Raw genomic sequence first — 24,778 nt, 5'->3', positions numbered from 1 at the left:
CAGGCAGCCCTAATCCCGCCCTTTAAAAACAAAGCACAAACTGTACAGAACCAATAAAACAACAAAAAACAAAAACAGAACAATTATACTAAAATTAATCCCCAACCAAATATCCATCCCACCCCCCACCCCCAACAAAGGAAAAAAGGAAAAAAAGAAATAAAAATTTAAATTGCCACCAACTGCTTGAGGACATTTTAAAACACATTAACCACTTGGAACAGGGAATCAATGGCAGAACACTTCCCACACTTCCCCAAAAGTTTGTTCCAAATAAGGGCCTGGGCCACGCCCCCTGGGCCAGCTGGAAAAGGCCCTGGAAGGGAGCAGGCCCTGCAGTCCTCACCACAGCCGATGGTTAAAACAGCTAATTGAAACATTCAAATCAGCATTTTTTATCTTTTGTAACTAGACATGCCTGAGGAGCACATAAAAACTGTATTTAATGTATTATTTGAATTATTTTTAAAATTTTAGGATTATTTTATAGTAATTTGGCTACTTATTTTATAATCCATTTTGCAATTATTGATGTGCAGAAAATACCAGATGTAGAGTTAAGCTTGTTTTGGTTATCCTGCATCTTTTCTTTGAACATTGCATCAAGTAGACTTCCTTCCATTTACCCATCAATGACCTGAAACCTCTTGTAAATTTCTTCAGCAAAACTACTACACATTCATTGTTCAAATATAGATCTCATTGATTAGCAGCACTTCAAAAAAAAAACCCAAAAACTTCCTTTCTTAGTTCAAAATAACTTGCAAATATATTTCATATTTCCTTAAAAATGCTTCCCTTTTGGAAACTTCCTTGTAGTTTTCTCTTTTGTTGGACTTCCTATCAAATTCCCAGTATTGCAATTGATTCATGGCTATCACTGTTTATGACTGTCACTGTTCACGAATATGTTCTCCACAAATTTAATAAATAACAACAACAACAATAATAAATAAAAATAAAAGTAGCTTGCAATTTTCATTATCTTGATTAATTCTTCCAAATTAGCTCACCACATTATATGTGGTCCAAATAACCAAAACATAAGTGTTACGTTTCTGTTATTTTTCAGACTGATCGCTCAATAGTTAAGTTTGTTATAATCATTTGTTCATGTGATACAGATATACTCTACATGCCAACTTGAGAACCATTTCTGGGTCCTGATATAAAATCTTCAGCCCTACCAACCATAAACTTAGCCATTTGTTTGCCTTTGTCTTGTTTGATTTTTCGTCCATGAGTTAAGGTCCTGACAACTTCGCTGACAAATGGTGTTCAGTGTCTATACTGCCCCCAGCTTTGCTGATGCTGACACTGGAAGATTCCTCCTGGCACATGCTAAGCTGCCTTTAGCCTGTGAGTCATAGCTTCAGAGGATTTGCAATAGTTTGCACACTTCCCAGACACATCTAGTTTGTAGGCTGCCTTTGTTTTGATGGTGCCTTGGGGCTTTAGTCCTTATTGTCTTACTGTGTCATTTTTTTCTGAAGTTAAGTGGTCAAATTATACATCTCCAAATTTGTTTTGAAATGCTGGTAATATTGGTAGGTCCAAGGGTTCAAAGGTTCAGTCTATCACTTGAACTCTCAGTAAACAGATACAGATTCTGTATTTAGACTAGAGCATCACTGTAAATGAGCTGGTGTTTGATGCCGTAATAGTAAATGTGCATGGGAGTTAGATAGAGCCTGTGGTGTGAATGGACATGTACCCCGTTTTTTAAAGATTTCTATGTCTAAGACACCAAATCTTGAGTTTTGGTGTAAGAAACTTGGTTGTACATGAAACTCTCAGCAGGTGATTCAACTCTGATCCTGTTTTATTTGGAGAGAGTGACTTTAAAAAGTGGTGGAAGATTATCTTACCCAGGGGATTTCTTTTTTCAAAGACAACATGGTGAATCTTCAAACTCTTTGTCACCCTGCCTCATAACAAAAACTAATAAATTATGCAAACCCCCATGTTTACTTTATTAAAATATTAATATCCCACTTTTTAAACTTACAGTGAGACGCACAGTGTAGTTGCTAACAACATAGACCCAGCTTGCATGCTGTGTTGAACTAATGCCTTAACATGAGTGAGCAAAAGTATGAGTTCTCAGAGGGGAGATTGCAGCTGCAGCACTCTTCCCCCATTTGGTGTCATTCTTTCCACAGCTAAGCTATGTTTGACTTAATGTTATGTCTGAACCAGCACTTGTGCTTTGCCTCGCTCTACAGCGTGCATTGGCAAATTAAGGCCCACGGGCTGGATCCGGCCCAGTAGCCTTCTAAACCCGGCCTGCGGCGTGGATCTGCTTGTTTGGCTGCGCCAGCGTGCGCATTCTTTCCCTCTCCCTCACACGGTGGCACCTCCTCCTTTCTCCTCCTGACTTCTCCCCGCCCTGTGGAGGAAAGGGGCTGGACTTTGATTGGTGCCAGCAGCATTGTTTCCCTCTCATTGGTGCCAGCGGCTTTCTTTCCTCCTCCCTCCCTCCTTCTGGCTTCTCTGCGCCGCCATTACTAAGCCAAGATCACCAGGGAGGGAGGAGGAGGAGGAGGAGGGATGGGGCCAGGCTGCCAAGAGGTGACAATGAGCTGCCGGAGCTGAGCGGGAGTCCCCGGAATGGTGCCTTTGGGAGAATCAGAGACTGAGGTACAGAGGAAAGAACCGCTCCTCCTTTCCAGCTCCCACCCCACTCCCCACACACAACTACACCCAGCCCCATCAGCTGCCAGTTCCGAGGAGGGCTGGGGCCGCCGCCAGCAGCAGCAGCAGGAACTGCTGAGTGGGTGAAAGAGCTGCCTTTTCTCCTCCCTCCCTTCCGTCCTTGTCCAAGGAGCGGGGGGGGGGGTGGTGGTCAGATGCCTCCCGTGCTTGGATGATGGCCTGAGCCGGCGGGGAGGGTTGGAGGCTGCTCTACCAGGCTCTGGTGCTGGTGGCGGCGGCTGCCAGCTGGTCACGGATCCCCCACAGAGGGAGGAGAATGAGGAAGAGGAGAGGAGATGGCAAGGAAAGGGGCAGCATACCTCCTCTTTCCTTTTGCTGCCTGACCCCCCTTCATGCTTTCTGTTTTTGTTTTTTAAAACAGGTCTTCCGTTCTTGCCTTTCTCTCCCACACCCCGCATCTCATTTCTTTTCTTTTTTTAAAATAAATTTTTATTAGATTTTTCCACCATAATAACACAAATCACAAAGCAGATTAATACACAAAAACAGAAAAAAAAGAAAAGAAAAAAAGGGAGGGGGGAAAGGGGGGAACAATAAACAAATAGACAATAATAACAAACTTAATTCTTCACAAATCCAATTTTTAAAACATCTTGATTGACTTCCTCAAATCCCTCCCTTCTGAGTTTCCTTGTAATTTAAAGGTAACAGCTTTCCAATATCATTATTAAACTAAAACAATTTCCAACTATAGTCATCTTATTCACTTTTCTTGACATTCTGAATCCCATTTATTTAATTATAACTTAATTTGTCCTAGGCCTATTTGTTTCTTTCAAGTAATTTCTAATTTTTTATATTACAATATTTGTTCAAATAGTCCTTGAATTTCCTTCAGTCCTCTTGAACCTCCTCTTCTTTCTGGTCGCGGATTCTTCCAGTCAGGTCAGCTAGCTCTGAAAAGTCCATCATCTTCATCTGCCAATCTTCCACTGTTGGTAGTTCTTGTGTTTTCCAATTTATAGCAAGTAATATTCGAGCGGCCGTTGTGGCATACAAAAATAATTTAACATCTTTCTTGGGCAATTCTACACCTGTTATTCCAAGGAGAAAGGCCTCTGGTTTCTTAATAAATGTATATTTCAACATTTTTTTCAGTTCATTATAAATCTTCTCCCAGAAGTCTTTCACCTTGGGACAAGTCCACCACATATGGAAAAAAGTACCTTCTTTTTCTTTACATTTCCAACAAAGATTATCACTTTTGTGATAAATCTTTGCTAATTTTACATGGGTCAAGTACCATCTATACATCATCTTCATAATGTTTTCCTTTAACATCGTACATGCAGTGAACTTAACTCCTTTCCTCCATAGCCTCTCCCAGTCCTCCATCATTATATTATGTCCCACATCCCTTGCCCAATCAATCATGACCGATTTAACTTGTTCATCCTTTGTATGCCACTCCAACAACAAACTATACATTTTAGACATATTCTTATCATTAGTATCTAACAACTCCGTTTCCAATTTGGTTTTTTCTGTTGCAAAACCATTTCTCTTATCCATCTTATATAATTCGTTAATTTGGTAATATTGCAACCAATTCACTTTATCTTTAATTTGTTCAAATGGTTTTAATTTAAAACCTTCCTGATTCTCTAACAACAAATCTGAATACCTCAACCATTTGTTTTCCATATTTAACTTTTTTTGAGCCTGTGCTTCCATTGGTGATATCCATTTTGGTGTTTTTCTTACTAAGAGATCTTTGTATCCAGTCCATACATTGTATAATGCCTTTCTAATTACATGGTTCTTAAAACCCCTGTGGGCCTTTACCTTGTCATACCATAGATATGCATGCCATCCAAATTGATTATCCAGTCCCTCCAAGTCTCACACATCATCATTCTCTAATTGAATCCAATCCTTGATCCAGCAGAATGCAGCAGGTTCAAAGTATATCTTCAAATCTGGCAGGGAAAAGCCCCCTCTTTCTTTTATATCTGTAAGTAATTTATATTTAATTCTAGGTTTTTTCCCCTGCCAGATAAATTTAGACAATACCTTAACAATACATTCATCTTAACCACCGATATTCGGCCCATCAATGAGAGTTTTAGATTTGACCATACCTTAAGATCTCTCTTGATTTCATTCCATAATTTTTCATAGTTATCTTTGTAAAGATTCAAGTTCTTTACCGATAAATTCACACTCAAATACTTAACTTTTTTCACCGAAACAAGGCCTGTCCTTTCAAAAAGGTTTTTTCTTTCCTCAACATCTAAGTTTTTTTCTAAAACTTTGGTTTTGCTCTTGTTTAATTTAAATCCTGCTACCTGCCCAAACTCTTGAATCAGCTCCAGTGCTTTTACTGCACTGGTTTCTGGATCTTGTAAAGTTAAAACCAAATCATCAGCAAAGGCTTTTAATTTATATTGCTTGGATCCTACTACAATGCCTTTAACCTCCTCTTTCCTCAACATGTTTAACAAAACCTCCAGAACAAATAAATAGCAGAGGGGAAAGCGGGCACCCTTGCCTGGTTCCTTTCTCAATTCTGATTTCCTCTGAGACCACATTATTAACTATGATTTTTGCTTTTTGTTCAAAATAGAGCACATTAATACCATTTAAAAATTCCTGGCCAACCTCAATTCTTTCTAGATTTTTCATCATAAATAAACAAGAAACACTATCAAAGGCCTTTTCAGCGTCAGTAAACATTAACATTGCTTTACAATTTCTTTTCGCTTCCAACCTTTCTATTACAGTGGTGCCTCGCAAGACGAAAAGAATCCCTTCCGCGAGTCTCTTCGTCTAGCGGTTTTTTCGTCTTGCGAAGCAAGCCCATTGCCGGCTTAGCAGATTAGCGCTATTAGCGGTTTAGCGGCTTTTAGCGGCTTAGCGGATAAGCGGCTTAGCGGCTTAGAAAAAGGGGGGGGAACCCGCAGGAACTCGCAAGACATTTTCGTCTTGCGAAGCAAGCCCATAGGAAATTCGTTTTGCGAAGCACCTCCAAAACGGAAAACTCTTTCGTCTAGCGAGTTTTCCGTCTTGCGAGGCATTCGAATTGCGGGGCACCACTGTATATCAATTATATTTCTTATGTTATCTTTCATATGTCTCCCAGGCAGAAATCCGGCCTGGTCCTTATGTATATAATTTGATAGAACCCTTTTTAATCTATTGGCCAAACTGTTTGCGAAGATTTTATAGTCCACATTAAGTAATGAGATTGGTCTATAATTTTTTACATCGGATCTATCTTGATCTGTTTTTGGAATCAGAGTGAAAAATGCATCTTTCCACGTTTCGGGAGCTTTGTCCCCTCTTAGAATCTTATTACACACATCTGCCAACGGTTGAATTAGCCCATCTTTCAATATTTTATAATATTTTGCAGAAAGACCATCTGGTCCCGGGGCTTTGCCTAACTGCATCTTATTTATTGCCATCTCAACCTCCTGTCTCGTAATCATGCCATTTAGTAGGAACCTTTTATCCTCGGGAATTTTCTGCATTTCATTCGCCACAAGAAATTGCTCAATTTTATCCTTATCTTCTTTACCTTTTTTATACAGCTGTTTAAAGTATTTCTGAAAACATTTTCTTATATCTGCAGGGTTTTCCATAGATTTTCCATCAGATACAATGTACTTTGCTTCTGTCTCTTTTTTAATTGCCAAGCCAACAATTTCCCACATTTATTTGCAGATTCAAAATTTCTCTGTTTCATCATTTTAATTTCCCATTCTATTTCCTGGTTAATAATTTGAGAAAATTAAATCTGCAATGCTTTAATTTCTTTTGGAATCTGTTGACTCTTTGGCATTAATCTTAAACTTTTCTCTTTGTCTTTTATTTGAGATAGAATTTTCTCTTTTTTATCATTCTGTATCTTTTTCCTTATTGAGTTCTGTTGTATGAGGAAACCTCTCATTACTGCCTTACTTGCATCCCAAATGACTCTTGTTTCAACCTCTGTGTTCACATTTAGTTCAAAATAGTCTTTTAGAGTCTTTTGGGCCTTACTAATCATCTGTTCCCCACATCTCATTTCTGTTCTTCCTGGTCGTCTCCCCCCGCCCCCAATCTTGCCACAGCAAACTTTCCTCTCAGGCGCAAGTGGCCTCCTCTTTCCCCTCCAACCTTTCCATAACTCCATAGGGTGGATAGCAGGACTTTTGGAAACAGCGGTAGGAGGCGGGCCTGTGTGGTGCTGGTTGCAATTCTTTCGTGTTCTTTCTTGCCTCTGTAAAAAACAACAACCCCACCCCAGATTGTATTGTTTTTCTTATTTTTTGTGCACTACTAATAAAATAGGTGCAGTGTGCATAGGAATTTGTTCATATTTTTTTCAAACTATAGTTTGGCCCCCGACAGTGTCTGAGGGACACTGAATCGGCCCCCTGTTTAAAAAGTTTGAGGACTCCTGCTCTAGAGAGACCATAAACTGAAACCAACTTTGATTACTTCTTATAGTTTGTTTGGGGGACACAACACAGAGCCAAGCCATGACTTAGCCTTGGACCAAAGCAGGAATACAGCAAATGTAGTCTCCTTCCTGGCGACATGCTCACTGTGCTAAGCCACGTTTTGACTTAGCATTACATGCAAACTGGGCCAAATAACACAGTAGGGAATCAGCATCATATTTATTTTTTGTTAAAGTTGTTCATCACTTTAAAAAAAGTAGCAAAGTGACTTGCAAGAAAAAATATACAAAAATAAATAACCTAAATAAAAATACAAGACTGAAGCATAATATTTAGCAGCAAGTTTCAGGGGCAAGCCAACCCATTTTCCTGCTAGAATAAAAACTTTTTGGTCTGACATTTGAAGACTGTGTGGGAAACGACCAGTCTGATCACTCAGGTCAGGGTGACCCAGCAGAGATAGCTCTACCAAATATCTAACAACTGTATCTGGTGGTGGGACACAAAACAATGCCTCCCCAAAACTTTGAGTTAAATAGACATATTCCTACACTAAGTGATGGTTCTTAAAGCTTAAAGCTTTAAAAACAACAACCAGCACTTTGAATTGGGCTCGGAAATGAACTGGAAGCCAATACAAATTGAATTGTGCTGGTGTTGCATGGTTTACAAAACTGGGACTGATTTATTGAAAGTATTTTTATCCCTTTCTTCAGCAAAAAAAGGCTATGAGAACAGCATACAAATATCAGTACTAAGGCAGTCCCTGCTCTCAGGCTTATAATCTAATTAAAAAGACTTAACACAAAAGGGGGAAAAGTTTGAGAGAGAGAAGGACAAAAGAAAATTATGGAACTCTGATTGATTATTGATTAGAGATCTAGCTGCTGCATTTCTTTGGCCAGCTGAAATTTCCAGTTTTTTTAAGGCAGCCCCATGTTGCGCGTGTTAATCATGATCTTAATATGTGATCATGACTAGGTCTCTCTTCTCAAAGAATGAGCTCACCAGCCTAAACAGAGCAGAAACACTGTTCAAAACTGCTTCCTCGCAACTATTAAATGAATACAATTTAAATCTCCATCCCAAGGTGAGCATCTGAATCTGTACAAGTGTACTGTTCTGATGGTAACACTTTGCAAAGGATGCTGAAGCTCCTTTAAAGTGCCATAAAGGCTGCATACGTTGGTGCCAGTTCAGTGTCAAAAGAAGAACTTGAGTTAGCAGGAGCATGTGTTGATAGTAGGGACGCGGGTGGCGCTGTGGGTTAAACCACAGAGCCTAGGACTTGCCGATCAGAAGGTCGGCGGTTCGAATCCCCGCTACGGGGTGAGCTCCCGTTGCTCAGTCCCTGCTCCTGCCAACCTAGCAGTTCAAAAGCACGTTAAAGTGCAAGTAGATAAATAGGTACCGCTCCGGCGGGAAGGTAAACGGCGTTTCCGTGCGCTGCTCTGGTTCACCAGAAGCGGCTTGGTCATGCTGGTCACATGACCCGGAAGCTGTACGCCGGCTCCCTCGGCCAATAAAGTGAGATGAGCACCGCAACCCCAGAGTCGGTCACGACTGGACCTAATGGTCAGGGGTTCCTTTACCTTTATGTTGACAGTAGCAACATTGGCATGGTAAAAGAAGCAGTGCTTATGGGTTGAACAGATACTGGGTAGCTGCCTCAAAGCAGTTCTTTGCAAGATTTCTCTAGATCATTGTGAAATTAATTTTATTCACTGCACATCATCTGCATTGATGCAAAGTTAAATTGTCCTTGTAAGTCATGCTTGGATATTTTAATTTAAAATAAAAACTGTTGGTCTACTTGTTGGAGTTGGTTGAATGACTGGTTTGAATATCTTTACAGGTACCAATAATAAAGCTTACTGACCAGGAAACCGAAGTGAAAGTTGACATTAGTTTTAATATGGAAACTGGTGTGAAGGCAGCTCAACTTATCCAAGACTACATGAAGGTACAGTCAATAGAAGATAAACAAATTTTGATATTCCCTGATATTTCTATTGCTTTTCGAAATGCAACAATTCATATGGTTACCAGCATTTTTTAACTATGTCATTCAAAGCAGAACAATCCAGCCAGGCTCAGAGTACACAATTAAACCATTTTACACCCTGCCTCCACCCATCATGGGCTCATTAAAGTTCACCTCTTGGTTGCACTTTTCCTCAACTCTGTGACTCCCATTATAGGCATGTGCTCCCTAGAAATAATGAAGTATCATTGTGCAGAGTGCACAAGACTTCATTGCTTTCCCTCAAAGCAGTTGCTGCCCAATCCATCCTGACAAAAGCTTTTACATTGTAGGCATGGGCAGTCCTCTGAAGTTCCAAGCATCCTAGGGAACATCCAACACATGGAGGAAAATGACAAAGTTTATTGCAGGCTTCTATATGGATTGCCTGCTAATCTGTGGCAGAGCTATAGCCTTGGGTTGTTGTCTGCAGGAGCTTTTCATTCAAGCATTGGGACATAAAGACTGAGCTTTCCACCATGTCTCTTTACGGAGAGGGTGACAGCTCTTCATCAGACTTTGTTCAAGATGCCACGCCTATTGCGCTAGGAGTAAGGGGACCGCGGACATTCCAGGCCCTCTGAGATTCTAGAACTGGATTGGTGGATGCTGGAAACAATTTATCACCTTCTCTTTCAAACTGAGTGCCATTACTAGGGGCAGGTTCCTCTTCTTTCCCTTGTCTGAAATCCAGACATACTGAATCTTGGTCAACCTCAAGCACCTGCCATACCCATCAATCATAGAACCAGATTAGTTGTCCAAAATATTGTTTGGTATTTTCTCTTGTTTCATGGTGCAAAAATAAAATAGCTTTTTTGCAACTGCTTCTGGACCTCAAGTTGCGTGCCGAGGCACCTGAGCCACAAAGTTCCCAGGAGAACAATAAAACATGCTGACAAAAAGTATTTTGGTTTATGGGTTCAAATAGGCCACAACTTTATTGGTTACAGACTACCTTGACTCCTGCCCGTCTGCAGGGAGTCCCCTTAAGGATAAACCACTAATAGGAGGTGTGGTATGACTTACATCAAAGAGGGGCACCCCGAGGGGTCCCCGTAGGGGCTGTGACATGGCCCGAGCCCCCGTCCTGCTTTGGACAGGATTCACACCCTGGATCCCTTTAGCATACCTTTACTGAGGAGGGGTTGGCGAAGGCTACAACTGCAATGCTGCCCACCGGGAAAAAGGTGATTGGACTTCCTGAAAATCTCTGGTCAATAAAATGGATAATTTTGGACTGAAAAAATAGCCAAGTCCTCCACCCAGGTGATTTCTTGAGAGCAGTTGACCTCATTCAGGCCTAATTACACATCCCAATCCTCTTAGCCCACTAGTTCTTCCTGAGGCTTCCTTCCACAACTGGGCAATATCTGTATAGTGCCATCCCATTCAGTTCTGTTATTTTCCCCTCCAAGAAGCTCTGGGCGTATACATAGAGGCATTCATTTTTATTCTCTACTGCCCTGTGAAGTAGATAGGCTAAACTGCAGTCATTTAACAAAGGCTTTCTGTGCACTTCAGGACAGAATAAATTTTGAACCTGCATCTTGCATTTACTGCCGGAGGCATATTTCTTAATTATGTTCTTATGGGTTATCTTCAAGTGAACAGTTTTATCAGTGCCAGTTCATAAGTTGGAGGTAAGCATATCAAGAGTTGGCACTACATATTCACTCAAACCTTGAGCCCCTGATACCGAGAACAATGAATGAACTATACAGTGTAAGTACTCTGTGAACTTTCTACTGCTGTTCTGAAAAAATGGCAAGTTCATACAGCATTTTTCTTTCGGATGAAACAAATTAGTAATCTGGTTTTTTAATGTAAAAAAAAAAAGTTCTATCTATATATCTAAACAAGATGAGCTTGAGCTCTTGGTGTACAGCAAACTAAATATGACATAATAGGCATCACTGAAACCTGGTGGGATAAGTCCCACGATTGGAATGTAATAATGGAGGGATACAAATCTATTTCAGAGAAACAGGCCAGACAAGAAAGGAGGAGGAGTGGCGTTATAGGTCAGGGATGTGTATACCTGTGAAGAGATCCAAGATTTAGAACCTCAAAGCCAAAGTGAGAGCATTTGGGTCAAAATTAAGGGAGAGATGAATAACAGGGACCTCATTGTGGGAGTTTACTATAGATCCCCAAGCCAAACGGAGGACATAGATGATGCCTTCCTGGAACAGATGGCCAAGCATGCAAAAGGAAGGGAGATAGTAGTAATGGGGGACTTCAATTACCCGGATATCTGTTGGATGTCAAACTCAGCCAAGAGCATAAGGTCAAACAGATTCCTCACTGGCCTTGCAGACAACTTCGTTGTCCAGGAAGTGGGAGAAGCAACAAGAGAAGCAGCCATTTTAGATCTGGTCCTAACCAATGTTGATGACCTGGTTAGTGGGGTAGAAGTGGAAGGATCATTAGGCGCGAGTGATCATGCTCTTCTGAAGTTTACTATACAGCGGAAAGGAGCAGCCAAGCATACTAGGACTCAATTTCTTGACTTTAAGAAAGCCGACTTCATAAAACTTAGGGAAGTGCTGGGTGAGATCCCATGGACAGTAATACTGAAAGGAAAGGGAGTTCATGATGGCTGGGAGTTTGTTAAGAGGGAATCATAGAATCATAGAATCATAGAGTTGGAAGAGACCACAAGGGCCATCGAGTCCAACCCCCTGCCAAGCAGGAAACACCATCAGAGCACTCCTGACATATGGTTGTCAAGCCTCTGCTTAAAGACCCCCAAAGAAGGAGACTCCACCACACTCCTTGGCAGCAAATTCCACTGTCGAACAGCTCTTACTGTCAGGGAGATAGTAAAAGCACAACTTCAGGCAATACCAATGAGACGGAAACATGGAAGGTGCCTAAAGAAGCCAGGGTGGCTATCTAAAGAACTTTTAACTGAGTTAAGATTAAAAAAGAATGTGTACAAAAAATGGAAAAGGGGGGAAACCACCAAAGAGGAATTCAAACAAATAGCCAGCACGTGTAGACACAAAGTCAGAAAAGCTAAAGCACAGAATGAACTCAGGCTTGCTAGAGAGGTTAAAAGCAACAAAAAAGGCTTTTATGGGTATGTTCGTAGCAAAAGGAAGAAGAAAGAAACAGTGGGGTCACTCAGAGGAGAAGATGGTGAAATGCAAACAGGGGACACAGAAAGGGCTGAACTCCTCAATGCCTTCTTTGCCTCAGTCTTCTCCGATAAAGAAAACAATGCCCGACCTGAAGAATTTGGAGCAAATGATTCAGCAGAGGAAACACAGCCCAGAATAACTAAGGAGATAGTACAAGAATACTTGGCTAGTTTAGATGTATTCAAGTCTCCAGGGCCAGATGAACTGCATCCAAGAGTATTAAAAGAACTGGCAGATGTGATCTCAGAACCACTGGCAGTCATCTTTGAGAATTCCTGGAGAACAGGCGAAGTCCCGGCAGACTGGAGGAGGGCAAATGTTGTCCCTATTTTCAAAAAGGGGAAAAGAGAGGACCCAAATAATTACCGCCCAGTCAGTCTGACATCAATACCAGGGAAGATTCTGGAGCAGATCATTAAGCAAACAGTCTGTGAGCACCTAGAAAGGAATGCTGTGATCACCAATAGTCAGCATGGATTTCTGAAAAATAAGTCATGTCAGACTAACCTGATCTCGTTTTTTGACAGAATTACAAGCCTGGTAGATGAAGGGAACGCAGTGGATGTAGCCTACCTTGATTTCAGCAAGGCATTTGACAAGGTGCCCCATGATATTCTTGTAAAGAAGCTGGTAAAATGCGGACTTGACTATGCTACCACTCAGTGGATTTGTAACTGGCTGACTGACCGAACCCAAAGGGTGCTCATCAATGGTTCCTCTTCATCCTGGAGAAGAGTGACCAGTGGGGTGCCACAGGGTTCTGTCTTGGGCCCGGTCTTATTCAACATCTTTATCATCGACTTGGATGACAGACTCAAGGGCATCCTGATCAAATTTGCAGATGACACCAAACTGGGAGGGGTGGCTAACACCCCAGAGGACAGGATCACACTTCAAAACGACCTTGACAGATTAGAGAACTGGGCCAAAACAAACAAGATGAATTTTAACAGGGAGAAATGGAAAGTATTGCACTTGGGCAAAAAATATGAGAGGCACAAATACAAGATGGGTGACACCTGGCTTGAGAGCAGTACATGTGAAAAGGATCTAGGAGTCTTGGTTGACCACAAACTTGACATGAGCCAACAGTGTGATGCGGCAGCTAAAAAAGCCAATGCAATTCTGGGCTGCATCAATAGGAGTATAGCATCTAGATCAAGGGAAGTAATAGTGCCACTGTATTCTGCTCTGGTCAGACCTCACCTGGAGTACTGTGTCCAGTTCTGGGCACCACAGTTCAAGAAGGACACTGACAAACTGGAACGGGTCCAGAGGAGGGCAACCAAAATGGTCAAAGGCCTGGAAACGATGCCTTATGAGGAACGGCTAAGGGAGCTGGGCATGTTTAGCCTGGAGAAGAGGAGGTTAAGGGGTGATATGATAGCCATGTTCAAATATATAAAAGGATGTCACATAGAGGAGGGAGAAAGGTTGTTTTCTGCTGCTCCAGAGAAGTGGACACGGAGCAATGGATCCAAACTACAACAAAGAAGATTCCACCTAAACATTAGGAAGAACTTCCTGACATTAAGAGCTGTTTGACAGTGGAATTTGCTGCCAAGGAGTGTGGTGGAGTCTCCTTCTTTGAAGGTCTTTAAGCAGAGGCTTGACAACCATATGTCAGGAGTGCTCTGATGGTGTTTCCTGCTTGGCAGGGGGTTGGACTCGATGGCCCTTGTGGTCTCTTCCAACTCTATGATTCTATGATTCTATCCTGCTGTCCTATGGGGCTCCCAGTGGACCCTTGGGTTTCACCTACTCTGGCTCAGGTGCCTTCAGATTACCCACTAGGCTTGGGAATATTGGCTGAATAAACTAGTACATATTTACAGAAGTTTGTTGCCCTTGAATGATTTTGTATGGATACAATCAGGTGAATCACTTGTTCACTGCATGTACCATCACAAAGGTCTGTCTTGATTTTTCTGATTCCCTGTAAGATGGAATATTAATTTAAAAAAACACTAATCTCTGAATACTTTTTAAGGTTTGGTGGATGTGCTTAGTACAAATACATAGTTCAGTTTTTTTAATACATCCTTTCACATCCCTTAACAAGTGCAACTTTCTTGCTAACTGTGTCAAAGTTTGTATTTTTGGTGTTAACAGCAGTTCTTGATGCCTTACTTTGTGACACTTATATTTTTGTAGATAATAAATATGAATTTAAGGAAAATACGTTAGCTCATTCACAAGAATCTATAAAGGCTTTTACTCCCATTATTCTTTTGGGGTTTTTTTTTGTAGAAATCTTTTGTATTTATAGTAAATAATGATAAACGTATCACCTAGAACTTGTCTTACAGAAAATTAACTGTTCTTTTCATTTGCAGAAATACTCATTGCTGCCTTACTTGATTTTAGTATTAAAACAGTTCCTCCTTCAAAGGGATTTGAATGAAGTTTTTACTGGTGGAATTAGCTCTTACAGCCTAATTTTAATGGCAGTTAGCTTCCTACAGGTATGTGATTTGGTACTGTCAGTCTTGAAGAATTCTTTACAAATTTTTGGTTAGCAATTAATGTTTATTTACCTTTATATGATTTTTTCACTTCAAAACCTTTTGTATTGGCTGTAGATTTTACTTTATTAGTGTGTAATTCCTGCAAGAGTTCTGTCCAAAAAGCAACAAAAGGCTATGGGATAAAGACAGTAGAATCTTTGTGTAAAGTGGGCTGAGAAACATGATGCTGTTCTGCTGTAAACTTTCACTCCTCCACAGATTTTGTGTGTATGGTGCAAATGTTGACCCCAGCCAGCATGGCTAGTGGTCAGGGATGATGGGAGCAGGAATCCAACAATAGCTGGAGGACGCTGTTTGGGCTATCCTAGGGTTAAGGATAGAGTTCATGTAGTTGTGTAATCATTTTTCAGTGCTGCCTCATACTGCATAACTTTTCACATAGCAGTAATTGAATGGTTTGTATTTCACATGGCATGTTTCTTATGAATAAAAGATAAAGGGACCCCTGACCGTTAGGTCCAGTCGCGAATGACTCTAGGGTTGCAGTGCTCATCTCACTTAACTGGCTGAGGGAGCCAGGTACAGCTTCCAGCTCATGTGGCCAGCATGACTAAGCCGCTTCTGGCGAACCAGAGCAGCGTACAGAAACGCCGTCTACCTTCCCGCTGAAGCGGTACCTATTTATATACTTGCACTTTTATGTGCTTTTGAACTGCTAGGTTGGCAGGAGCAGGGACCGAGCAACTGGAGCTCACCCCATTGCGGGGATTCTAACTGCCAACCTGATCGGCAAGCCCTAGGCTCTGTGGTTTAGACCACAGCGCCACCTGCATCCCTTCTTATGAATAAATGTACGTAATTAATTTGAACTGGACTAGTTATGATACCTTCTTGTAGCATACAATTCTTTGAAAGTCTATCTCCTAAAATCTTAAAGTGAGAGAAGACTTTCTGATATTAAAGAAGTTGAGGTTATTTTTGGTTGTTGATAGTTAATGCTCATTTCCAACTTTAAATGGTTCACCATAAAGATGACAGAAGTATAAATGATCACATACACCAGCATAATAAAACTGCTATTTTTCTTCTTGTAGTTGCACCCAAGAATTGATGCTAGAAGACTGGAGGAAAATCTTGGAATGCTTCTAATAGAATTTTTTGAACTCTATGGAAGGAATTTTAATTACTTGAAAACTGGTATTAGAATAAAAAATGGAGGCGCCTATATTGCCAAAGAAGAAATCATGAAAGCCATGACCAATGGATATCGACCTTCCATGTTATGTATTGAAGATCCTCTTCTGCCTGGTGAGATAGCAAGCTGCTTCATATTTTTCCATTAAGAATGCAGATTTAACACAGAGTTTAAAGGTTATCTGAGGAAATCCTTCAAATGGGTGTTCCTGTTACTTGTTTTAAATAATCATTCAGATATAAGCCCTTAACCTTGCCTTGATCTTGATTTCTTTCCGCCATCAATTTTGTGTGTGTTTTCTTACCCCACTGTTTTTACTATCATATAATACATAGAGATTAGTAGTAGAATGTAGTATATTTTTAATGTTTTAAATGGTGCTGCTTTTTTTTTTAAGACTCCTGAGACCAGAATTTCCCTATTTTCTGTATCCATGGCTGCAAGAATTTCCATATAAAGGCTTAGTAAATCAGTTTTTATATCCTTTCCTTTTCATCCTGTTGCATCCCACAATAATAGGGAAGGAGTTAGGGTCCTCAGGATTTGAAAATGCAATAATCCTCTGCTGAGCAAATTGAGTGTTCTCCTAATTTGACCACTTTCACCTTCAGTTGCTGCTAGGCATGAATGTAGTATGAGCCTTGTAAATGACACACAGGTTTGATCTGCAGTGTAGACTATGACTGGAAGTTTCCTACCTTAACGTTCTTGCGTAACAATGCAATTTCCCTTACTGCTGGTTCCTTGTTGCTCTGCACCGCACTCTGGTGTCACATTTTAATAACACATTATTAACATTACAATCAAAACGTAATACAGTGGTACCTTGGGTTAAGAACTTAATTCATTCTGGAGGTCCATTCCTAACCTGAAACTGTTCTTAACCTGAGGTACCATGGAGCTAATAGAGCCTCCAGCTGCTGCTGCGCCACCGCTGCACGTTTTCTGTTCTCAGTCTGAAGCAAAGTTCTTAACCCGAGATACTATTTCCAGGTTAGCGGAGTCTGTAACCTGAAGGGTCTGTACAGTGGTACCTCGGGTTACATACGCTTCAGGTTACAGACTCCGCTAACCCAGAAATATTACCTCAGGTTAAGAACTTTGCTTCAGGATGAAAACAGAAATCATGCAGCGGTTAGCTAAACTGGTACTTCAGGTTAAGAACAGTTTCAGGTTAAGAACAGACCTCCGGAACAAATTAAGTTCTTGACCCGAGGTACTGCTGTATGTCTAAATATGTTATGATAACCGTTCCGTAACCCTTCCTTAACGTTACAAACCGCCCTATCACTTTGTAACCCTGAGCTTCCAACTGAAAAGCGATGTGAATGGAATTTCTTATTGAGGCTGGAAAACGGACTGTTTTAAAATATATGGAAAATGCAATAATTTATAACAGTGTGTGTGCATTGGTCACCAGAACAGTCTGTCCGATAGCAGATCGGGTACCTAGGTGAAGTATGGATCACAATATGTGCAGAAAGTGGTTTGTGTATAAGGACTAAGAACCTCTCCAAGCAATCACTGCTTGTTTCAAGATTTTAAGGGGTAAATGTATGGGCATTCCAAGGACAACATGGAATCAGAAGTGTCCATTACTATCCAGCTTTAAAAATGATGAACAGGTCTTGTAAGTCAACATTATTTAATTTTTTAATTTAACTGTTATAGGCAACGATGTTGGAAGAAGTTGTTATGGTGCCATGCAAGTAAAGCAAGTTTTTGATTATGCCTACATTGTTCTAAGCCATGCAGTATCACCACTTGCGAGATCGTATCCCAACAGAGATTCGGAAAGGTAACCAATTTGAGTGTGTTAATTGCATGGCTTCTGAAAATCCAACTTTGCACTATTGGTCTTCTTAAATGGCTTCATAACTGGAGATGTCAGCATACAGTACTGTATCCTGAAATGCATGACTAGCTTAATGTAACTGTGAAACTTGTTTCTTTCTCCCTTCCCCCTTCCTCTTCTCACTGTCTTTCCTCCATTCTGTATGACAAGCTGTTTAAAACTTTCTTTGTCAAAATGAAGCAAGATCGTGTGTATGCAAGCCTTTATCTACAAGGGCTCTTGATTGCAAACTTCTATCCGTAAATCAGTGTAGATTTCTTATGTAGGTCACTATTTCTTCCAGTACCTTAGGAAGAATCATCAAAGTGACACAAGAAGTGATTGACTACAGAGCTTGGATTAAGAAGAAATGGGGAAGCAAAGCTAATTTGTCACCTGATCTTGGTGAGTAAAGGATTTGAAGTAAAAACTCACATCAAAATTTCAATTAATTTCAACCACATCTTGGTTTGATGTGATATCTGAAGTGAGCATGTGGGTCATGGCTAAACCCTGCAGTAAATCTGATAATTGCATAATATCGCTTGTTTACAGCAAGGGACTGTGAAAGGTGATTATTTTCAAACAAAACTGATAAATGTGTATGCTTACAGGTATTCCAATGAAAGGGAGAGAACCAATATCTGCATGTAATGTAGTCCAGAATGGTGATGCTGAATCGGCATACAGCCAGCCTCTGGCTTTGTCATTTACTGGTACTCAGCAGCTGTCATCAGGCTCATCTGCCTCTTCCGTTTCTTCTCTTTCTGGCAGTGATATTGTAAGTCCTATTCCTCCCCCCTTGAAGCTGTTTTCTATTTGTTTATTCCTTTTTTCTGACTGTAATTTGGTATATCTGTGTAAGATTGCAATAGGACTTCCGTAACTTTTGTTGACACTAACTGAGCTTGAAACTTTTCCAGTTACCGGTACATTGCTGTTCTCTAAAACTTGATGATTTATCATGCTGTATTTTCAGAAAGATAAAATGCCTATGTCACCTTAACTGTCATAATGACATTTAATGTTAAATCAATCTTTTAATAAGAGAGAAAATAATTTTATAGTTTTTTAAAAAGAAAACCACACAGAAGCACTTAAATGAAAGAGCATTATAGCACCAATTAAAGTAATTAGTTCTTAAAAACCTTGCTTCCTTTCTGTTGCAGCCATTTTAGCTCTGTATTTTATGTATTTGGTGTCTTAAAATGCTTCTTAACTTTAAAATGTTTCCCAAGTCCTGAACAACACCATTGAATTTAAATAGGTAAATGTATTAAAGCACATGAAATAACAGATTTAAAAACGGTTATAAGACAAAGAAAAGTTGTTGCTCATGTGAATTGCACCTTTCTTGCCTATACAACTATATCATCCTCATTAGTATGGACAGAGCATGGCAGGTTTTACACTTGCCATGTAAAACCTGTGGTGTAGCAGTTAGAATGTCATGCTAGAACTTGAGAAACCAGGGTTCAAAACCCTACTTGGCCATGAAGATCACTAGGTGACCCTCGGCCAGTCGCAGTCTCTCAGCCTCACCTACCTCTCTGGGTTGTTGTGGGGATTAAAGGAGGAGGGGGAGAACCATGTAGGCCACCTTGAGCTCCTTAGAGAAAGAGGTGGGACAGAAATGCAGTAAATAATAAAAAATAGTGATCAGGCAATCTCAGGAATTGCTTATTTAAGTCCCAGAACATACAGGGTGTATAGCATATGTAGATATACGTATGGTGTCATGTCCTGGGGGAAAGTCCACAGTTCCTGAATCCCCTTTGGATCTTTCCCCAAACATGATTGCCTTTCTTACAAAGGCTTCCTTGATCTCCAGTGGCATTACAAACTAGTACAGGACATTTCTACACCATTCTTGGTGAAAACCACATCTTAAGAGGACTAAGTATCAGCTTCCTGACATATTTATCATCTTCTGGTGCTTACAGTGCTGTTGGTATTTGCTTGTGTGGGTGCTTAAATGAGTAGTAAGCATGTGCTCCTTTCATATTAAAAGAACAACAAACCTATTCCCCCCTTTTCTTTGTCACAAGGATTCAGATACTCCACCTTGCACAACTCCTAATGTGTACCACTTCAATCTCCAAGCACCATCTCAGCTTACAGTTGGTTTACCACCAGCATTGCCTGTGCCAAGTGGTAAAACTCAGTCTGTGCCTGCAAGAACATTGATTATGACTACTAATAATCAGGTATGGACTATATGATGGAAGTTGTCCCATTGGATAGTGGTGATGGTGGAGCAGAAAGTCAGTTGGCTTGCAATACTATTCTAAAATGGATTTTCTTGAAGCATTTTGCTTATATCTTACTGTCTGAATGCAGTTTGCATCTCTTCCGGTCACACATGTGGAAACAGCTGTATGAGTCTGGCCTTGGTGAATTGCTAGGAGACAAAACTTAGTAAAAGAATTTGGTAAATTTGCAATTTAGCTGGCACTAATTGTGACCACTTCCTCTTGTTTCCAGCAGCACAATGGAATGAAGCTGACGGTCAAAGCAGCTCACAATCATACTCAAGGCAGCGGATACAGTTCTTCTGGTAATGGAGCCATGAGGCAGCCTGTTAGCAACCGAGGGCACCACCAACATAACCGTAATATCTGGAGAAGAAAGAAATACAGAGACAGTTTGCCTATTAGCCTTAGCAGATAATGGCCAACCTCAGAGTGTCCACTTAAGACTTACGCAGTATGTGTGACACTAGTCTGGACTTGAGAACAGCACTGGGCATTTCAGTTTGTGGATGTTGCCAAATATCTGCATCCAACCTTGCATGTTTCTTTGTGTGGTGGTGGAGTCCATCTTAAAAGAAATAATTGTGCTTATCTGTGAAGCCTTATTAAATGTGGAAGTTTGTCTTCTGCCTATCCATGATTACTACAGTGCCGAAGCAGCTGTAGCAGAAGTACTGTGAGGACCATAAATGCGGTGGCACCTTCTGCTGTAGCTGCATTTGTTCATTATAGCTTTTTTGTTTTGTCAGAAAAGTATAGATGGTTTGGACTTTCCTTTCCTTTGTAGCAAATTTTTGTGACTTTGCTTGTTGCCTTCCCATTTCTTGTTTAAACTTTTTGTTACCATACTCAAATCAAACATAACTTTTGTGCAATAACTCTGAATGTTTTTCATTTAAGTTATATTTAAGGAATGAAGGGTGTACAGAATGTAATTTTATTATTTGCTTGCTTTACAGATCCTTTCCCAGACTGCATTTTTTAAGTTGGGGTTCACTACGTTAACTCTAGCTAATGGGGAGGGCACAATCTAGTGCTCTTGCACAGGTCATACTTGTTTCAATGTGGATCACGCAAGATAATTTGGACCTTCAATTGATTCCTTAAAACTGGACAGAGATCAGCATAAAGAATTCCAGTCTTTTAGGGTAAAGGTGAATAAGTCCCAGGTGTTCATCTACAAATGCTTTTAATTAGTTTTATTTACCCTCTGGTTGGCTCCAAGCATTGTTGCTGAATGAAATATCCAACTTAAAGAATGTGGAGAAAGGAACATATATTGATTCCATTAAGGAATCTGATTAGCAGCGTGCATTAGTTCTGTTAAAAGCAACTACCTGCAATGTACCTTTGGGCTTCTCTATGCTTTTAAAGTATCAGTCTGTTAACTTGTAAAAGAGCACAGTCCCGTGCGACACGATCGTCTGTGGCAGTCACTTGATTTAAAGATGCATACAGGGGTTCTATGCAAGTGTGCATTGCCATGGCAACCTCTGTTAACCTTTTTTAAAGCAAGAAAACACATCTTGTGTAGCCCTGGGTTTTTAAAAAAGCACTATATTCTCATTGTCACTGGCTGCATCTTTTCCTTGTTTTAAAGATAAGAAGTCTTAAATCTCAACAGCACTGTATAAGTAGCTCTGCTTAGAGGAGGAGCTTAGAAAGAATTCTACTATCTTGACATCTGAAGGATATACAGAAGTGAATGTTCTTAACTGATATTTGAATGTTTGACACAGAATGATTTTTCTAATAGTGAGCTTTAGTATCTGTAGGCTTGCCTTGAAAGGTGGTGCAGCACATATTTAAGAAAACATTGTCCGAATTAATGCAAGGCCTTTGGGTAGTGAGAGAAGAGAGCGCAACATTCCAAAGTAGAGGAGCACATTTTGTCTGCAGTTCAGAGTTTAACAAGAAATAAAACTTTAAATATTATTTACCTATTATTAATGAATATTCATATTGGTATTGGTTGTAGCTGCTGTTTTGATACTCTCATGGGCATAAAATGTATATGACTTACTGTACCAGCATCTCTCGGGAAAGGTATGTCACGTTTATGAGTATAAAACCTCTTCATCAGGCAAATGTGATTAAGGCAGAGGCTTAACTGCACACTGGCAGTTGGGCAGCCTGCAGCCAGAAGTAAACAATCAGTGTCTCTCCTAGTCGGTCATAGGTTGATACTAAGTTTTCTCAGAATACTTCTTGAACATTGTTGCCAAGATCTCCACATACACAAAAGGTTTTTCTCTGTCTCACAATGCCTCTCAGACCTCATGAAAAGCTTCTCTTGGAACTTGAGGAGCTCTTCAGAACATCATCTAATGCAGTGCAAGGGGTTGCAGAAAGAAGGGAGAGTTGTTTGTGTGCCCCTTTTCTCATGCAGAATTGTAGGATCCCAGTCCTGGTGTATGTACTGCTCCAGATGAATGATAATTTTACAGCTGATAACTATGTAAACAGCAATTGGATTTTGAATTGCCAAAAATCTCAGTCCTGCTTTGATATTGGATGTGTATCTTTGCTTTGACTGTTTTTTAAACCTTGTGAAAGGTTTTTAATAGATGCTGGTACAATAAGGGATCTAAACTTGAATAAACCAGTATTCAAGGGCTGATTATAGACCTGTACTCACTTTTACATGCTAGCAATATTGAATATGAACCTATGTTATGGAAACCTCTGTGTCCTAAACAGAGTCCATTTAAAAGCAGAATAGGCTTAAGAGAAGCAGATATCATGTTCCATTTCAGTCATGGTGAACCAATAAATTGCACTGGCTACCACTCTGGTTATATTATATGCTGCTGTGGATAGCTAATTAAAATATCATGTTCAGTTTCTTTTTGTGTGTATAACAATGTGGGAAGCTAAAATACATATTTTTATGTGAAGTTTTGTATTCTTTGATTTTTAATAAATTTTCAAAGCCAGATGTGTCTGTGGTGCAACTTTCTTCATTTGCCACTGACCTTTTCTGTTCATTGTGTTATCACAATACTGTGATCAAGCCAAAAACCTGCCTGATCCTGCATTCTGTTTCACAAATGCCCATGCAGGACATGAGGGGTAGCAGATACTTCATTCCCAGATGCTGGGAATAAACAGGAAATATGCTGCCTCTGAAACTGGAGCTTTTATCTTGCTAGCATGGCTCATAGCTGTTGCTAATCCTGTCCTCTAATAATTGGTGTACTTTTTCTTTAAAGTCATCTAAGTGAGTGGCTGCATGTTTTGTGAATACATTTGTATTTTTCAGTGCTTAATGTCAATAGGAAACCCACAACACTGATATGGGGAATGTGGGAAATGCTTCTAAGCAATGCAACAGGACCAACAGCAGTATCATTTGTCTAAAGGAGAAAAGAACTTGAAGGACAAAAAGAAGAGGATACTTTATTCCTTTCTTAATATAGAGTTTTACTGGGAGCCTTCTGTGCCAGCTTTTATGATTAAAATATTTATTAAAGTTTTCAGAAAATTATCTAAAATAGAAAAAACAAAAAAGAAGAGAAAGAAGATAAAAAAAAGAAATACATACAAAACATACAAACCACATACAATGACAAGTATAATTTCAATCCCTTATATTCATAAACCTTACTTTCCCGACCTCCTCATACCTCCCCTTCCTGTACTCCAGTCTCTAATTAATTCAATTCAGCAAATCCTTCCCCTAATCTCTATTTAGTTTTTAATCTTTCTTTTCTTGATACCTAATCATTACAGCTGAGAACCCCTTAATTTCTAAATCAACATCGTTCTATCATTCAATGATTTTACAATTTTTCTTAAGATAGTCCTTAAATTTCTTCCATTCTTCTTCCGCCATCTCTTTTCCCTGGTCTCGGATTCTGCCAGTCATTTCTGCCAGTCCCATATAGTCTATAACCTTCATCTGCCATTCTTCAACGGTGGGTAGATCTTCTGTCTTCCAATACTTTGCGATGAGTATTCTTGCTGCTGTTGTAGCGTACATAAAGAATGTTCTATCCTTCTTTGGCACCAATTGGCCGACCATGCCCAGGAGAAAGGCCTCTGGTTTCTTCAAGAAGGTATACTTAAATACCTTTTTCATTTCATTATAGATCATCTCCCAGAAAACCTTAATCCTTGGGCACATCCACCAAAGGTGAAAGAATGTACCTTCAATTTCTTTACATTTCCAACATTTATTATCAGACAAGGGGTAAATTTTTGCAAGCTTGACTGGGGTCATGTACCACCTATAAATCATTTTCATAATATTCTCTCTTAGGGCATTACATGCCGTAAATTTCATGCCGGTGGTCCACAACTGTTCCCAGTCAGCAAACATAATGTTATGACCAATATCTTGAGCCCACTTGATCATAGCTGATTTAACCGTTTCATCCTGGGTATTCCATTTCAACAGCAAGTTATACATTCTTGATAATATTTTAGCATTGGGTTCTAACAGTTCTGTCTCCAGTTTTGATTTTTCCACCTGAAAACCAATTTTCCTGTCTAACTTATAAACCTCCATTATTTGATAATAATGGAGCCAGTCTCGCACTTTATCTTTCAGTTTCTCATAACTCTGCAACTTCCATTTATCCCCCTCTTGTTCCAGAATCTCCCCATATTTCGGCCATTTGGATTCCATATTAAGTTTTTTTACTGACTTTGCCTCCATTGGAGACAGCCACCTTGGAGTTTTATTTTCCAGCAAATCTTTGTACTTGACCCAAACATTTTATAATGCTTTCCTGACAACATGGTTTTTAAAAACT

General features: G+C 40.0%; 1 protein-coding gene across 2 annotated transcripts in view; it reads left to right on the top strand.

Annotated features, from left to right (window-relative positions):
- TENT4A (terminal nucleotidyltransferase 4A) overlaps positions 1 to 22,957 on the top strand; it is a 33,981-nt gene extending 11,024 nt beyond the window's left edge. Inside the window, exons 5-12 of one of the 2 annotated variants that reach the window (XM_081872713.1) lie at positions 8,959 to 9,066; positions 14,609 to 14,737; positions 15,835 to 16,048; positions 17,607 to 17,733; positions 18,074 to 18,174; positions 18,384 to 18,550; positions 19,818 to 19,976; positions 20,257 to 22,957. In XM_081872713.1, coding sequence (XP_081728839.1) covers positions 8,959 to 9,066; positions 14,609 to 14,737; positions 15,835 to 16,048; positions 17,607 to 17,733; positions 18,074 to 18,174; positions 18,384 to 18,550; positions 19,818 to 19,976; positions 20,257 to 20,439 — 1,188 coding nt within the window. In that variant the 3' untranslated portion in view covers positions 20,440 to 22,957. Of the gene's footprint in view, positions 1 to 8,958; positions 9,067 to 14,608; positions 14,738 to 15,834; positions 16,049 to 17,606; positions 17,734 to 18,073; positions 18,175 to 18,383; positions 18,551 to 19,817; positions 19,977 to 20,253 lie in introns of both variants that reach the window. The other variant, XM_081872712.1, reaches the window with a different exon arrangement.
- The last annotated feature ends 1,821 nt before the right edge of the window (positions 22,958 to 24,778 follow it).

The sequence above is a fragment of the Podarcis erhardii genome, assembly GCF_964252035.2.
Source record: "Podarcis erhardii genome assembly, chromosome: 8".
Lineage (NCBI taxonomy): Eukaryota > Metazoa > Chordata > Lepidosauria > Squamata > Lacertidae > Podarcis > Podarcis erhardii.
This window is presented reverse-complemented; position numbering and strand designations above follow the sequence as displayed.